This window comes from Ranitomeya imitator, chromosome 4 (assembly GCF_032444005.1).
Source record: "Ranitomeya imitator isolate aRanImi1 chromosome 4, aRanImi1.pri, whole genome shotgun sequence".
In the NCBI taxonomy this organism is placed as follows: domain Eukaryota; kingdom Metazoa; phylum Chordata; class Amphibia; order Anura; family Dendrobatidae; genus Ranitomeya; species Ranitomeya imitator.
The window spans coordinates 398,659,266-398,675,246 of record NC_091285.1 but is presented as its reverse complement, the minus strand read 5'-3'; the positions used below and the strand labels follow the sequence as shown (position 1 = coordinate 398,675,246).

Here is a 15,981-nt window from a genome sequence, read left to right as displayed (position 1 = left end):
GAGGAGCATTGCGGCTTTAAGTCTCCTCATCTCGACATGCTTATCATGTCACTCTCCGCAAGGAGAAACGATAATATTTGGTACAGGATCCAAGAAGTAAGTTTTTATATTGTATCAAATCCTTATTTAATGCAATAAAATAATTATGTAAAAATCATGTGATTTTTCTAGATTTTTTTTTTTTAAGATTCTCTCACAGTTGAAGTGTACCTACAATAAAAAAAATGATAGACCTCTCCATCCTTTGTAGGTGTGAAAACTTGCAAAATCGGCAGTGTATCAAATACTTATTTTTCCCTACTGTATATTGCCAACGTTCATTTACTAAATCATGCAGCCTTATGGTGCTCAAAGAATATGATCATACAGAGATCAAATAATAGTGCCATAAATTGCACTAAATAATGCAAACCTGAATTCCTAAAATAATACACCACACAGAGCTAAAGTACTGTATTTTTCGGACTATAAGAGGCTCCGGATAAGGCGCACCTCAAATTTTGAGGAGGAAAATAGGATGTTTTTTTAATGAAATGGTGCTTCTTATAATCCATGCTTCTTATTGCTTACCGGGGGTGGTGGCTGCGGTGAAGTGGGGTCCCAGGGTCGCTGCTGGAGGCGGCAGGAGTGGGAGTGATGCTGCAGTCCTCAGGGTGGGATGAGGGGGTGTTATGATGTGCATCGTGCTGCTGCGGGTGTCTCCGGTGCTGGACTCCAGGAGAATGGCCGCTGAGGGTGGTGCAGATGGAGATCTCGGCACCAAGATCTTGGGGAAATCTCGGCAGAGCCCCCGCAGCAGCGCCCGGCACCCCCTCCCTCATCCCCAGCCTGTTGCCTGCAGCAACGGTACTGGTAAGGAATATCCGCATTATAAGACGCACCCCCATTTTTCCCCCAAATTGGGGGGGGAAGGGAGTGCGTCCTATAATCTGAAAAATACGATAGTAGCTCACACATTGCCGCTATATGGTGAGCAAGTAAATATCCCATACATCACTCAAATAAAATATTGAGTACCCAAATGCTGTGTAATCATGTATGCTTGTTGTTTGGAAGATCAAATCAAATGCTGACCTTATTTCTTCACTTGATGTTTGGAGAGAGATTGATTGGCAAGATTTTTCCAGTCCTTGTCAATGGGTCCTATAGAGATAAGTTGCGCCATAGGTTTCTAGGGCTGTGTTCATACTGCTTTTTTTTGCTATGACAGTGGCTCAATCAGGGCTTCTGTCTGAATCCTTGGGGAAAAAAGGGTCATCAAGTGTATCCACCATATTGATTTTCATGAGACACTGTGTGCTCTCTCTGCCCTCTGCTTCATTAGTGTTCCTCTTCTTCAGGTGGGCACCATGATAAGGTTGACTGCTTTTGTTCCTGCCTCAAGAAGGCTGATCCTGCCCAAACAAAGCACAAAGTGACTCCATCTGCCCTGATAGTCATTGGCTCCTTCAGTGGTTGCACCTGAATTCTATTTAGAAGGAACCTCTGACAGAGCCAATGACGTTTAGCAAAAACACCACATGAGCATAGCTTTCCACCTCATTTTCCGAAATACTGACCTGTACATTCTGAAAGCCTAGTCAGCCATTTTACATGTCATTCAAGACACTGTCAGCACAGGATGACTGTTCAATCCAAGTCCAGGCGCTCGGTGCTCCATGGAGTGGCCAATCACTTACATACACCTTCCACCTGCTTGTTTTCCCTCTATCTCCACCCTTCTCTGGCCCTATGAAGGCAGAGCTGTCAATCAAAGGGTGGAGTTTGAGGGAAAACAAGCAGGTGGAAGGTGTATATAAATGATTGGCCCCGCCATCAAGCACCGAGCAGCGGGACTTCATTTTAAGTCGAACCGTCAATTGATTAATTTTTCACAATCTGATGTGTACTGTTACGCTCCGATACTACAGTATTCATTAGTTACTACAGTTGAAGATTTTATTTGAATGACTCTTGTTTTTGTTTTTTTCTTTTTCAGGATCCAGTTAAACAATGAAGGTATGTTAAATAGTGTTCTTTGCCTGCATGTTTCATCTGTTAAATGATATAAAAGGGCAGAATATTTATCTATGTATTTTTTTTAATTCTAGCACAGTATAATGCGTGGAAAGGACAGCTATATATCCATGAGCAGTTAGTGTGCGATATTTCTTTACAGACTCCAAGTTCTTGCAGCATTCCTGCTCAACTGTGAGTGTGAAGTTATATGTTTCGACTTTTTGCGGCCATTATTTTAGCAATAATCCAAAATTGTTCATATAAATTACCGTAGCTGTAATTAGGAGTGCCATTTAAAAATAAATTGAGCAGAAACTGAACTGATGGACTTCCAAACCCTGTTGAGCTGCAGGTTTAGTAGATTTTACTCGAGGACAGCCGTATTAGTACTGCGCCATTTTGGTGAGCCATGTACAGAACCGCTCCAGGTTCTTCATAAGAGCTGCAGCCACTGCATCATAAACGCCTAGCATGCTCATAATCTCCCAAGTTTTGTTAGAAGACATCTCATCATTTTTTTTATTTTTTTTTTTTTTTTTGTAGGATGAGTTTAAAGGGACTCTGTCACCTGAATTTGGCGGGACTGGTTTTGGGTCATATGGGCGGAGTTTTCGGGTGTTTGATTCACCCTTTCCTTACCCGCTGGCTGCATGCTGGCTGCAATATTGGATTGAAGTTCATTCTCTGTCCTCCATAGTACACGCCTGCGCAAAGCAATCTTGCCTTGTGCAGGCGTGTACTATGGAGGACAGAGAATGACCTTCTATCCAATATTGCAGCCAGCATGCAGCCAGCGGGTAAGGAAAGGGTGAATCAAACACCCGAAAACTCAACCCATATGACCCAAAACCAGTCCTGCCAAATTCAGATGACAGGTTCCCTTTAAGGCTGTGTGCACAGGTTGCCGATTTGTCGCATTTTTTCACTATAAAAACGCATAAAGAATGCATACATTATGCATCCCATCATTTAGAATGCATTCCGCACTTTTTGTGCACATGATGCGTTTTGTTTCTGTGAAAAAAAGCATCACGGTAAAAAACGCAGCATGTTCATTAATTTTTCGGATTTTTCACGTTTTTCCCGCTATTTAATGCATTGGGAAGCTCCGGGAAAAAAAACGCACAAAAAATGCGAGAAAAACGCATGCGGATTTCTTGCAGAAAAGGTCCGGTTTTGCTCAGGATTTCTTGCAGAAATTTCCTGAACGTGTGCACATAGCCTTAAAGCACAAACCTTTAATAAATAGTGTGCGTTGTTTCCTTAATTTTTTATGACCTTTCTCTGGCAAATTAACGCGTGTCTGTCCTAGTGTTCGCTTGTAGTGGCAGTACAAAGAAAATACTGAGGCTTTGTTGTTCTACCAATTATTTAATCCGTGAGCAACAACCTCTGTTCCATGAGCCATCACTACATGGAGCGGGCCCAGAAGCTGAGCCGCTCATTGGAGCATTCCATAACACAGATACCACCTGACAGTAACCAATTTGATTACATGCTCCGATTTCACTAGTTTAACTTATTAAATGCTACTTTCAACATGGTACCCATCATTTGTGAATGTGAAGCTTAAATCTTCCCCCCACCTTTCCCTCCCCCCCCCCCCCCCCCAACTTAAATAGCAAAATGTCAAAATGAACATACCGTATATACTTGTGTATAAGTTCACCAGAGGCTAAGCAGAGTCAACTAATTTTGCCTAGAAAAGCTGGGTAAACTTATTGACTCCAGTATAAGCCAGGTATGTATTGTCCCCTAATCCCTTTTCTGGTATGCATGGCTCCTTATCCCCATCCTTGTATGCATGGCTCCTTATTCCCATCCTTGTATGCATGGCTCCTTATCCCCATCCTTGTATGCATGGCTCCTTATTCCCATCCTTGTATGCATGGCTCCTTATTCCCATCCTTGTATGCATGGCTCCTTATTCCCATCCTTGTATGCATGGCTCCTTATCCCCATCCTTGTATGCATGGCTCCTTATTCCCATCCTTGTATGCATGGCTCCTTATTCCCATCCTTGTATGCATGGCTCCTTATTCCCATCCTTGTATGCATGGCTCCTTATCCCCATCCTTGTATGCATGGCCCCATGAGAAAGTTGTTTTTTTTTTTTTTTTTAAATCCTACTCTCCTTCCCTGCACGCCCTTGCAGTATCTCGTTCCGGTGCCAGCAGCTCCTGTGGCTGGGCGATCACGAGTCCCCGCTCATATGCACACACACACGTATATACTGTATATACTCGAGTATAAGCCGACCCCCCTAATTTTGCCACAAAAAACTGGGAAAACTTATTGACTCGAGTATAAGCCTAGGGTGGAAATGCAGCATTTACCGGTGAATTTCAAAAATAAAAATAGATCATTCTTGCCCCATAGCTGTGCCATATAGTGCTCTGCACCGTTCATTATTGCCCCATAGCTGTGCCATATAATGCCCTGCACCGTTCATATTTCCCCATAGCTGTGCCATATAGTGCTCTGAACCGTTCATATTTCCCCATAGCTGTGCCCCATATAGTGCTCTGCACCGTTCATATTTCCCCATAGCTCTGCCATATAGTGCTCTGCACCGTTCATATTGCCCCATAGCTGTGCCATATAGTGCTCTGCACCGTTCATATTGCCCCATATAGTGCTCTGCACCGTTCATATTGCCCCATAGCTGTGCCCCATATAGTGCTCTGCACCGTTCATATTGCCCCATAGCTCTGCCATATAGTGCTCTGCACCGTTCATATTGCCCCATAGCTGTGCCATATAGTGCTCTGCACCGTTCATATTTCCCCATAGCTCTGCCATATAGTGCTCTGCACCGTTCATATTTCCCCATAGCTGTGCTCCATATAGTGCTCTGCACCGTTCATATTTCCCCATAGCTGTGCTCCATATAGTGCTCTGCACCGTTCATATTTCCCCATAGCTCTGCCATATAGTGCTTTGCACCGTTCATATTTCCCCATAGATGCTCCACCTATATCTGTGCCATTGCTGCTGCTGCTGCAATAAAAAAAAAAAAGCCATACTCCCCTCTCTTGCTTGCAGCTCCCAGCGTCCGGTCCCGGCGTCTCTCTGCACTGACTGTTCAGGCAGAGGGCGGCGCGCACACTATATGCGTCATCGCGCCCTCTGACCTGCACAGTCAGAGCGGATAGACGCCGGGAAGATGGAGCGGCGCCCGGCGGCTGGAATGTGGACAGGTGAATGTGACATACTTACCTGCTCCCCGCGTCCCGCTCCTTCTCCCGCACAGCTGGTCTTCGGTGCCACAGCCTCTTCCTCTATCAGCGGTCACCGGCACCGCTGATTAGAGAAATGAATAGGCGGCTCCACCCCTATGGGAGGTGGAGCCGCTTATTCATTTCTCTAATGAGCGGTCCCACGTGACCGCTGAACAGTGGAAGAACTGCAGCACCGAAGACCGTGGGACGGCAGGGGGAGCGCCAGGATCGCTGGAAGCAGGTAAGTATGCCTCAGCGCCCTCTCCCCCTCACCCGCCGACCCTGCCACCCACCTTGACTCGAGTATAAGCCGAGAGGGGCACTTTCAGCCCAAAAATTTGGGCTGAAAATCTCAGCTTATACTCGAGTATATACGGTATGTATGTATGAGAAATGACTATTCATTGCCAGTGCAGTGAATATTCATTTTATTTTTATAAACACATGGTTGCCCAAAGGGTAACCATAACGAAGAGATCCAGAATAATACACAAAAAGGCTTTATTGGGAACAAAATAACATGCATAAAAAATAGCCCAAGTACCCTAACATAAGGTGGAGGCTATGTGCAGTACATCATATCAAAACTATCATTAAACATGGTAGTGGTATCACAGTAACATATTTAGTTCTGTAATTCTTAAGCTGCCTAAGCATGCCCAGAGTGTAACATTAATAGTATATATAAACCCTATATATGGCCATATCTACCTGCAGACTGCAGCACAGCGTTCCACCTCACCCCAACGTACGTTTCGCACTTGGCTTCTTCTGGCGGAATATACTATTAATGTTACACTCTGGGCATGCTTAGGCAGCTTAAGAATTACAGAACTAAATATGTTACTGTGATACCACTACCATGTTTAATGATAGTTTTGATATGATGTACTGCACATAGCCTCCACCTTATGTTAGGGTGCTTGGGCTATTTTTTATGCATGTTATTTTGTTCCCAATAAAGCCTTTTTGTGTATTATTCTGGATCTCTTCGTTATGGTTACTCTTTGGGCAACCATGTGTTGTTTATAGTGTATTGGAAGTGCCAGCATTATTTATATTGGACATTAGTGAGCATATTTTATTTTTAGCAGCGGGCACAGGCTTTAGCCGCAGCCGCCGCCTCCTGTGACCCGCTGCTCCCCTGCTGTAAGCTGGGACAATGACTCATGTATATGCCGAGGGGGGAATTTTCAGGACAAAAAATGTGCTGAAAAACTCAGCTTAGGCTACTTTCACACTTGCGTTTTTAGCAATCTGTCGCAATCCGTCGTTTTGGGGAAAAAAATGAATCCTGCAAATATGCCCGCAGGATGCGGTTTTTTTCCCCATAGACTTGTATTAGCGACGGATGGCCACACGTCGCGTCCGTCGTGCAAAGGATCCGTCATGTTTTGGCGGACCGTTGGCATGAAAAAACGTTCACGTGAACTTTTTTTGTCCGACGCGTCCGCCATTTTCTACCACGCATGCGCGGCCGAAACACCGCCCCCTCATCCCTGGACTTTAGACTGGGCAGCGGATGCGTTGAAAAACTGCATCCGCTGCCCACGTCGTGCATAAATTTCACAACATGCGTCGGTACGTCGGCCCGACGCATAGCAACGGACCCGTACCGAAGTTAGTGTGAAAGTAGCCTAATACACGAGTATATACTGTATTTGCCATTTCTGTGTCTGTAATCGCATTTGTGACCAATAGATTGGGTCCGGTGAATCTACTCACACCAACTCTGACCCTCAGACATGTCTATAAAGAATTAACAAACAAAAAAAAAAAAAATGTCTTGGAAAATGACAGCATAATCTTTTTTCCTTTATCACTAGAATAGTAAAAAACTTTAAGGGTATGTTCCCACGGTCAGTAAACTCTGCGAGTTGAACGCTGCGTACTTCTGCAGCGTCCAACCCGCAGTGGCCACATGTTACAGCATAGTGGATGGGATTTGAAGAAATTCCGTCTCCACTATGCCTGCTGGGACGCCTCCGGCTTCCCTGAGGAGACTGACATGCGGCACGTCTTTCCAGACCACAGCATCTCTATTTATCTTGCGGAGACCCTCAGTCTCCGCAAGATAACCAGTCCATTGGGCGCGGTGATTCCGCATGGTTCAATGAACACATGTGGAATCACTGGCGTTCAAAGGCCGGCAGCTCTTTTAACGGAGCGGACATGTACTGCTTCCAAAGCGCTGCCTAATACTGACGTGGGGACGTAGTCTTAGTTTCAGATCGATATAATTGTACTGATCTGACGAATCATGTTGCCAGGTCACTCTTACCACACAATGAACGCTGACAAACTGAACCTAAAAAAAAAAAATATTAACTTGATAGTCCAAAAAACGAGCCATCATATGGATGTTTTAATGGAAAACTAGAAAAGATACATCTCATGGAATGAAAGGGGCATAAGCAAAAACTTAAAATCTCCTTGTCCTTTAAGGCCAAGTTCACACATTGAACCACAAATCTGCAGCAATTTACAGCACAAGTCACATGTTGCTAAATAAAACATGACGAAAGTGAAAGCATGGTGTGGATTTCAAATCTGCTGCATGCTCATCATTATGTGGATTTTTTTTTTATTCTAGTCAGTCTTTTTTTTTTTTTTCCTTTTGTTCTTGGAGCAGGGAGAAATCCTCATGATTTTGGTGCAGATTTAGGCCATGTTCACACTATGCGTTTTTAACTGCGGAACCGCCGCGATTTTGCCGCTGCGGATCCGCAGCTGTTTTCCATGCAGGGTACAGTACAATGTTACCCTATGGAAAACAAGAACCGCTGTGCCCACATTGCGGAAAATCCCGAAAAAAAACACGCTCAATTGCTGCGGGAAAAAAGAAGGACCATGTCACTTCTTTGTGCGGAACTGCAGCGGTTCTGCAGCCATAGACCTCCATTGTGAGGTCAAACCCGCAGACGAAAAAATATCTGCGGGTTTTCTGCGGTTTGTGGTGCAGAAACCGCTGCAGCAGGAAGTGCGTGGGGGGGTGTGGCTGTCCCCCCGTGCTCCAATCCCACCCCCGTGCTCCGACGCCCCCCCCCCCGTGCCCTCATCTCCCCCTTATACTTACCGGGCCTCCCGGCGTCCGTCCGTCCGTCCGTCTTCTCCCTGGGCGCCGCCATCTTCCAAAATGGCGGGCGCATGCGCAGTGCGCCCGCCGAATCTGCCGGCCAGCAGATTCGTTCCAGGCATATTTTGATCACTGTGATAACCTCACAGTGATCAAAATAAAAAAAAAAGTAAATGACCCCCCTCTTTTATCACCCCCATAGGTAGTAACAATAATAAAATAAAGAATTTATTTTTTCCCCCCCTACTACAGTTAGAACTAGGGTTAGGGGTAGGGTTAGGGTATTTTCAGCCATTTTAACCCTTACTTCCTAGCAAAAAAACTTCCTAGCAAACAGACAATCTGCAGAGAAAACTGCATAAAAAAACGCACTAAAAACCGCATCAAAAAACGCACTAAAAACCGCACCTGCGTTTTCTGCCAAGAGCTGCGGTTTTTAGTGCAGAAAAATCCGCAGGGAAATCTGCAACGTGTGAACATGGCCTTATATTCCAAACCCACAACAGAGATTTTCCATGACGCGTGGACATAGCCTAAGGGGTTATAAATGATGTATTGCATCACATAATTTCATTTCCTTTCTACTTGTACTTGTTTTTTTTTGTTTTGTTTTTAAACTACTTTATTGCTTTATGACTTTTATTCCTCTGCTAAATTTATTGAACCAGGCCAGAAAAGCTAGATGTGAGAGAAGTCATCCAATTGTCTGAATTAAGAAAAAAGTTACCAGAAGACATATTTCAGAAGACAGATTTTACAGGTCAAGAAGGTAAAACATTTAGCAGTGGGTAACATAACCTCAAGATATAAATCCATTAGAAAAGATTAAATATGAATGAAAACCATCTTACAGATTTGAACGTGTATCACTTTTATTTCGGTGGAGAATATTTCTGAAAATTTCTTCAAATTTTCAAAATTAGCTTAGAGGCGCACGCTTACTTTAAAGTATTCGACCCCTATGGTTTTCAGTAATACACCATACTGTAAACTTCATTGATTTATTCCTTGTAATTTGACAGTCTGCATATAGTACTCATCATAGTAGTTCCAATATTCCGAATGTCAATAATGCCTAGGAATGTTTGATAATACATCCGACCCATGAATAGCCTGGGGAAAGATTCCTTGACAGACTAGTCCTGACTTATTCATATGTGACGCTGCAGTGTCACTCTAGCTTTTTTTTTTCTATTTTTTTTTTTATTTTTTTTTATTGCAGCGCTGGAGTGGTTCTAAGATCCATGCCCCTAGTCTCATACGTATCCCACCGCCATCTTCACTGTATATCGCCACTGGTTTCCTGCAGTTTGTGAACTGCCAGATGGCTCCAGTGTGTCATGAAGCTGCATGGAGGTCACTTTTCACGTCTGAGAGCCTCGTTCTGGCTCTTTGACTTGCATTGAGAGCTTGTGACCTAACTTCAGACTTCTAGCCAGTCAGAAGTTGCATTCACAAGATGGTGCCACAGGACGGATGCCAAAAACAAGGTTGTCTGCAGCGGGTAAGAATCAGACTAGGGTCAGAGGCCTTACATAAGAATCACCACTCCAGTGCTGAAACCCCCCTCCTCCTCCTAGAGTGGTGATTTAAAGGGAATCTGTCACCCCCAAAATCGACAAGGAGCTAAGCCCACCAGCATCTGGGGCCTATCTACAGCATTCTGGAATGCTGTAGATAAGCCCCCCGATGTATCCTGAAAGATGAGAAAGAGGTTAGATTATACACACCCAGGGGTGGTCCCGCTGCTGTTCGGTCCGATGGGGGTCGCGATCCGGGTCCAGCGCCTCCTATCTTCATTCGATGTCCTCTTCTTGTCTTCACGCTGCGGCTCCGGCGCAGGCGTACTTTGTCTGCCCTCAACAGAGCAGACAAAGTACGCCTGCACCGGAGCCGCAGCGTGAAGACCAGAAGAGGACGTCATGGTAAGAACATGGGAGGCCCCAGACCGGACTGCGACGCCCACTGCAGCGGGAGAGTATAATCTAACCCAGTGTTTCTCACCTCCAGTCCTCAAGACCCACCAACAGGCCAAGTTTTTAGGATTCCCATAGGTGATGGAGTTAATGCTGAAGCAGGTTATTAAATTATCACCTGTGAAATACTAAGAGATCCTGAAAACTTGAACTGTTGGTTGGTTCATAGCTCATCGTCTATTTTGGGGGTGACAGGTTCCCTTTAAGTAACATTATTTCAAATTACTAGCTTCATGTTGTAGAAGCCATATCGTAAATACAGCTCTGGCAAAAATTAAGAGACCAACATGTTCAGTTTGTTTGATTTTTCTCTTTTATAGGTATATTTTTGAGTAAAATGTAAATTATTTTTTTCTTTAAACAACAGACATGTCTCCGAAGTTCCAAACACTAAATTTTGTATTTATTTTCAGAAAGTGAGAAATAGTCAAAATACCCAAAAAATGCAGTGCTTGAGGACCTCCAGTAATGCTAAGAAAACAAGTTCATAATCATTTAGAAACAATAATACTAATGTTTTAAATCAGTAAGAGTTCAGAAATCAATATTTGGTGGCATAACCATGATTTTTAATCAGTTTTCATGCGTCTTGGCATACTTTCCACCAGTCTTTCACACTCTTTGGGTGACCTTATGCCACTCCTGGTACATAAATTTAGGGAGTTCTTTGTTTGATGGTTTGTGACTATTCATCTTCCTCTTAAAGGGACACTGTCACCTGAATTTGGAGGGAACAATCTTCAGCCATGGAGGCGGGGTTTGGGGTTTTTTGATTCACCCTTTCCTTACCCGCTGGCTGCATGTTGGCTGCAATATTGGATTGAAGTTCATTCTCTGTCCTCCGTAGTACATGCCTTCACAAGGTGCAATCTTGCCTTGCGCAGGCATGTACTACGGAGGACAGAGAATGAACTTCAATCCAATATTGCCGCCAGCATGCAGCCAGCGGGTAAGGAAAGGGTAAATCAAAAACCCCAAAACCCCGCCTCCATGGCTGAAGATTGTTCCCTCCAAATTCAGGTGACAGTGTCCTTTTAATTAAATTTCAGAGGTTTTCAATGGGGTTCAGGTCTGGAGATTGGGCCAGCCATGACAGGGATTTGATGTGGTTGCCCTTCATCCACACCTTGACTGACCTAGCTGTGTGGCATAGCGCGCATTGTCCTGCTGGAAAAACCAGTCCTCAGTGTTGGGGAACATTACCTGAGCAGAAGGAATCAACTGTTTTTCTAGGATATCCTGGTATGTGGCTTGATTCATACGTCCTTCGCAAATAACAACCTGCTCAATTCCAGCCTAGCTGAAGCATCCCCAGATCATTACCGATCCTCCACCAAATTTCACAGTGAGTGCAAGACACTGTGGCTTGTACGCCTCTCCAGGTCTCCATCTAACCATTATATGACCAAGGTGTAGGGCAAAGCTGAAAATTAGTCTCATCAGAGAAGATTACCTTCTGGGGCTGGCACTACCGCACATACACCAAGACCACAATGGGTAAGATCCAGTCCTGTACCTATGCACCTCTGTACTAGTTGCTATTTATTACTGTGAATCTGTGATCTTTGGTCGTTAACCCTCTGGTGTTTTGTGCGGTTTTCTGGTGTTACCTGATCCACCAGTTCACACAGTTACCATACCATGACGAAATATGCTGTATTTTATCTACTATTTTTAGTGTTATATTCTTCAATAAAGTATGTTAAAATTTATGCTACACACGACAGTACTGTGACTCCTTTTTCTGATGATAATTATATACTGTATGGGAGTACCTCTGTCCAGGTTTGGACATTTATGTGGCTCTGCTCTAATTATTTAAAGATTACCTTACTCCAGTCCACTATTGTCCAATCCTTATGGTCTTTGGCAAACTTCAGCTGATTTTTATAAAACTGTACAGTGGTCTCTTAATTTTTGCCAGATCTGTTTATAATGTATTATATTGTCTAGTTTTCTCATCATGTTTGCTTTTTTCCAGTATTTTGTGAAAATGTCTACTACAGTTCTTATCCTGTAGTAACAGCAAATATAGTAGAGTCTGAATTGGACAAAGTGCTGAAGTACTTGAAAGATCAGGATTTGGTAAGTAAAGGGAACAAGCTATTTTTCTTTGTCCTTCTCTGCACATTTATTTTAGACTAGATGGCAGCCGATTCTAAAGAATCGGGAGTCTAGAATCCATATATACTTGAAATTCGGCAGGAGCTTGAAGAGCAACGTCACTGGGCCCGCCTCCACGCAGTAGAAACTTGCTGTGAGGTAAAAATTCAAAAATCACACCAAAATGGCGGGCGGAGTGTGTCACAGTACGGCACGTTTCTGATTGGTCGCTCGCAGCAGGCGGCAACCAATCAGACACTGGACACTGTTGACGTCACTTATCTCCGGACATTAGCTCCGGACATTAGCTCCGGACATTAGCTCCGGACATTAGCTCCGGACAAAGCCACGGCAGTTGGCACAAATTGCAGGAAGTAGTATTCTAGGCAATTACCATATATACTCGAGTATAAGCCGAGATTTTCAGCCCAAATTTTTGGGCTGAAAGTGCCCCTCACTGCTTATACTCGAGTCAAGGTGGGCGGCAGGGTCGGCGGGTGAGGGGGTGAGGGCGCTGAGGCATACTTACCTGCTTCCAGCGATCCTGGTGCTCCCCCTGCCGTCCCACGGTCTTCGGTGCTGCAGTTCTTCCACTGTTCAGCGGTCACGTGGGACCGCTCATTAGAGAAATGAATAGGCGGCTCCACCTCCCATAGGGGTGAAGCCGCCTATTCATTTCTCTAATCAGCGGTAACGGTGACCGCTGATAGAGGAAGAGGCTGCAGCACTGAAGACAGCTGTCCGGGAGAAGGAGCCGGACGCCGGGACCAGGTAAGTATGTCATATTTACCTGTCCCCGTTCCAGCCGCCGGGCGCCGCTCCATCTTCCCGGCGCCGCTCCGCTCTGACTGTTCAGGTCAGAGGGCGCGATGACGCATATAGTGTGCGCGGCGCCCTCTGCCTGATCAGTCAGTGCGGAGAGACGAAGGGACCGGACGCTGAAGAGCTGCAAGCAAGAGAGGTGAGTATGTGTTTTTTTTATTGCAGCAGCAGCGGCACAGATTTATGTGGAGCATGTATGGGGAAATATGAATGGTGCAGAGCACTATATGGGGCACAGCTATGGGGAAATATGAACGGTGCAGAGCACTATATGAGGCACAGCTATGGGGAAATATGAACGGTGCAGAGCACTATATGGGGCACAGCTATGGGGAAATATGAACGGTGCAGAGCACTATATGGGGCACAGCTATGGGGCAATATGAACGGTGCAGAGCACTATATGGCACAGCTATGGGGAAATATGAACGGTGCAGAGCACTATATGGCACAGCTATGGGGAAATATGAACGGTGCAGAGCACTATATGGGGCACAGCTATGGGGAAATATGAACGGTGCAGAGCACTATGGCAGAGCTATGGGGAAATATGAACGGTGCAGAGCACTATATTGCACAGCTATGGGGCAATATGAATGGTGCAGAGCACTATATGGCACAGCTATGGGGAAATAATGAACGGTGCAGAGCACTATATGGCACAGCTATGGGGAAATATGAATGGTGCAGAGCACTATATGGCACAGCTATGGGGAAATATGAACGGTGCAGAGCACTATATGGCACAGCTATGGGGAAATAATGAACGGTGCAGAGCACTATATGGCACAGCTATGGGGAAATATGAACGGTGCAGAGCACTATATGGCACAGCTATGGGGCAATATGAACGGTGCAGAGCACTATATGGCACAGCTATGGGGCAATATGAATGGTGCAGAGCACTATATGGCACAGCTATGGGGAAATATGAACGGTGCAGAGCACTATATGGCACAGCTATGGGGAAATATGAACGGTGCAGAGCACTATATGGCACAGCTATGGGGAAATATGAACGGTGCAGAGATATATGGCACAGCTATGGGGAAATAATGAACGGTGCAGAGCACTATATGGCACAGCTATGGGGAAATATGAACGGTGCAGAGCACTATATGGCACAGCTATGGTGAAATAATGAACGGTGCAGAGCACTATATGGCACAGCTACGGGGAAATAATGATCTATTTTTATTTTTAAAATTCACCGGTAAATGCTACATTTCCACCCTAGGCTTATACTCGAGTCAATAAGTTTTCCCAGTTGTTTGTGGCAAAATTAGGGGGGTCGGCTTATACTCGGGTCGGCTTATACTTGAGTATATACGGTATATATAAGATGATTGACTTGGGGAAAATATAGATTTCCTGTGGTCAACATGACCAGAGTTGACAACGTTTTGTGTGGGAGCCTAGGAACCTCACATCGGTCTTGCCGACATAATTTTGTGGTTGCAACACCAGAACAATTAGCATGTGTGCCAGTGGCCATAATGAATAAAAACTTCCTGTAGTTTCAGGAAACACATGCGCATAACCATAATGATCAGACCCTAAACCTATCTTTTTTTGTATTGAAGCATCTAATGACCGTGTGCTAAAGTGACTATGAGCGGAGGGGACTCGGGGTCATCTGTGACAACTGCAAATTTCAAAAATAAAAGAAATGGAGTGCTGACTACAATATATGATCAATATCAAAACATTATTAACAACACCTTGTGTATACACAATAGTCGGATCTATTAAAAAAGAGGTGGACATAAAGAGAATGTTTCACCCTGGGAATAACCATCAAAAGTGCATGATGGTATGTAGTTATGCACCAGAAACAGTAATGTGGAAAGAGAGCGATATTTGTAGGTACAGATGCCATAACTGTCCTATCCTGCAATTCCCTTATGTTAATAGCCTGAATGACTACAAATGTATCAGATGTGCAAGAACTAAAGGAGCTTACCCATCATAAAGTGCAAGTGCAGACTCCCAGGAGACAGCCCCGACTTGAGTTTTGCTTTATCAGAGGGGTATACAGTACAGACCAAAAGTTTAGACACACCTTCTCATTTGAAGATTTTTCTGTATTTTCATGACTATGAAAATTGTGCATTCACACTGAAGGCATCAAAACTATGAATTAACACATGTGGAATTATATACTTAACAAACAAGTGTGAAACAGCTGAAAATATGTCTTATATTCTAGGTTCTTCAAAGTAGCCACCTTTTGCTTTGATGACTGCCTTGCACACTCTTGACATTCTTGATGAGCTTCAAGAGGTAGTCATCGGGTATTGTTTTCACTTCACAGATGTGTCCTGTCAGGTTTAATAAGTGGGATTTATTGCCTTATCAATGGGGTTGGGACCATCAGTTGTGTTGTGCAGAAGTCTGGTGGATACACAGCTGATAGTCCTACTGAATAGACTGTAAATACAAATTCTATGGCAAGAAAAAAGCAGCTAAGTAAAGAAAAACGAGTGGCCATCATTACTTTAAGAAATGAATGTCAGTCAGTCCAAAAAATTGGGAAAACTTTGAAAGTGTCCCCAAGTGCAGTGGCAAAAACCATCAAGCGCTACAAAGATACTGGCTCACATGAGGACCGCCGCAGGAAAGGAAGAGCAAGAGTCACCTCTGCTTCTGAGGATAAGTTTATCCGAGTCACCAGCCTCAGAAATCGCAGGTTAACAGCAGCTCAGATTAGAGACCAGGTCAATGCCACACAGAGTTCTAGCAGCAGACACATCTGTACAACTGTTAAGAGGAGACTTTGTGCAGC

At 44.4% G+C, this 15,981-nt stretch overlaps 1 protein-coding gene across 6 annotated transcripts in view; it reads left to right on the top strand.

Annotated features, from left to right (window-relative positions):
• The window catches only part of TASOR2 (transcription activation suppressor family member 2), a 165,548-nt gene that overhangs the window by 31,381 nt on the left and 118,186 nt on the right, over positions 1–15,981 (top strand). For 5 of the 6 annotated variants that reach the window (XM_069765334.1, XM_069765340.1, XM_069765339.1 and 2 more), the window contains exons 4-7: positions 1,979–1,998; positions 2,091–2,190; positions 8,964–9,064; positions 12,253–12,356. In XM_069765334.1, the coding sequence (XP_069621435.1) occupies positions 1,979–1,998; positions 2,091–2,190; positions 8,964–9,064; positions 12,253–12,356 (325 nt within the window). The remainder of the gene's footprint in view (positions 1–1,978; positions 1,999–2,090; positions 2,191–8,963; positions 9,065–12,252; positions 12,357–15,981) is intronic. The other variant, XM_069765338.1, reaches the window with a different exon arrangement.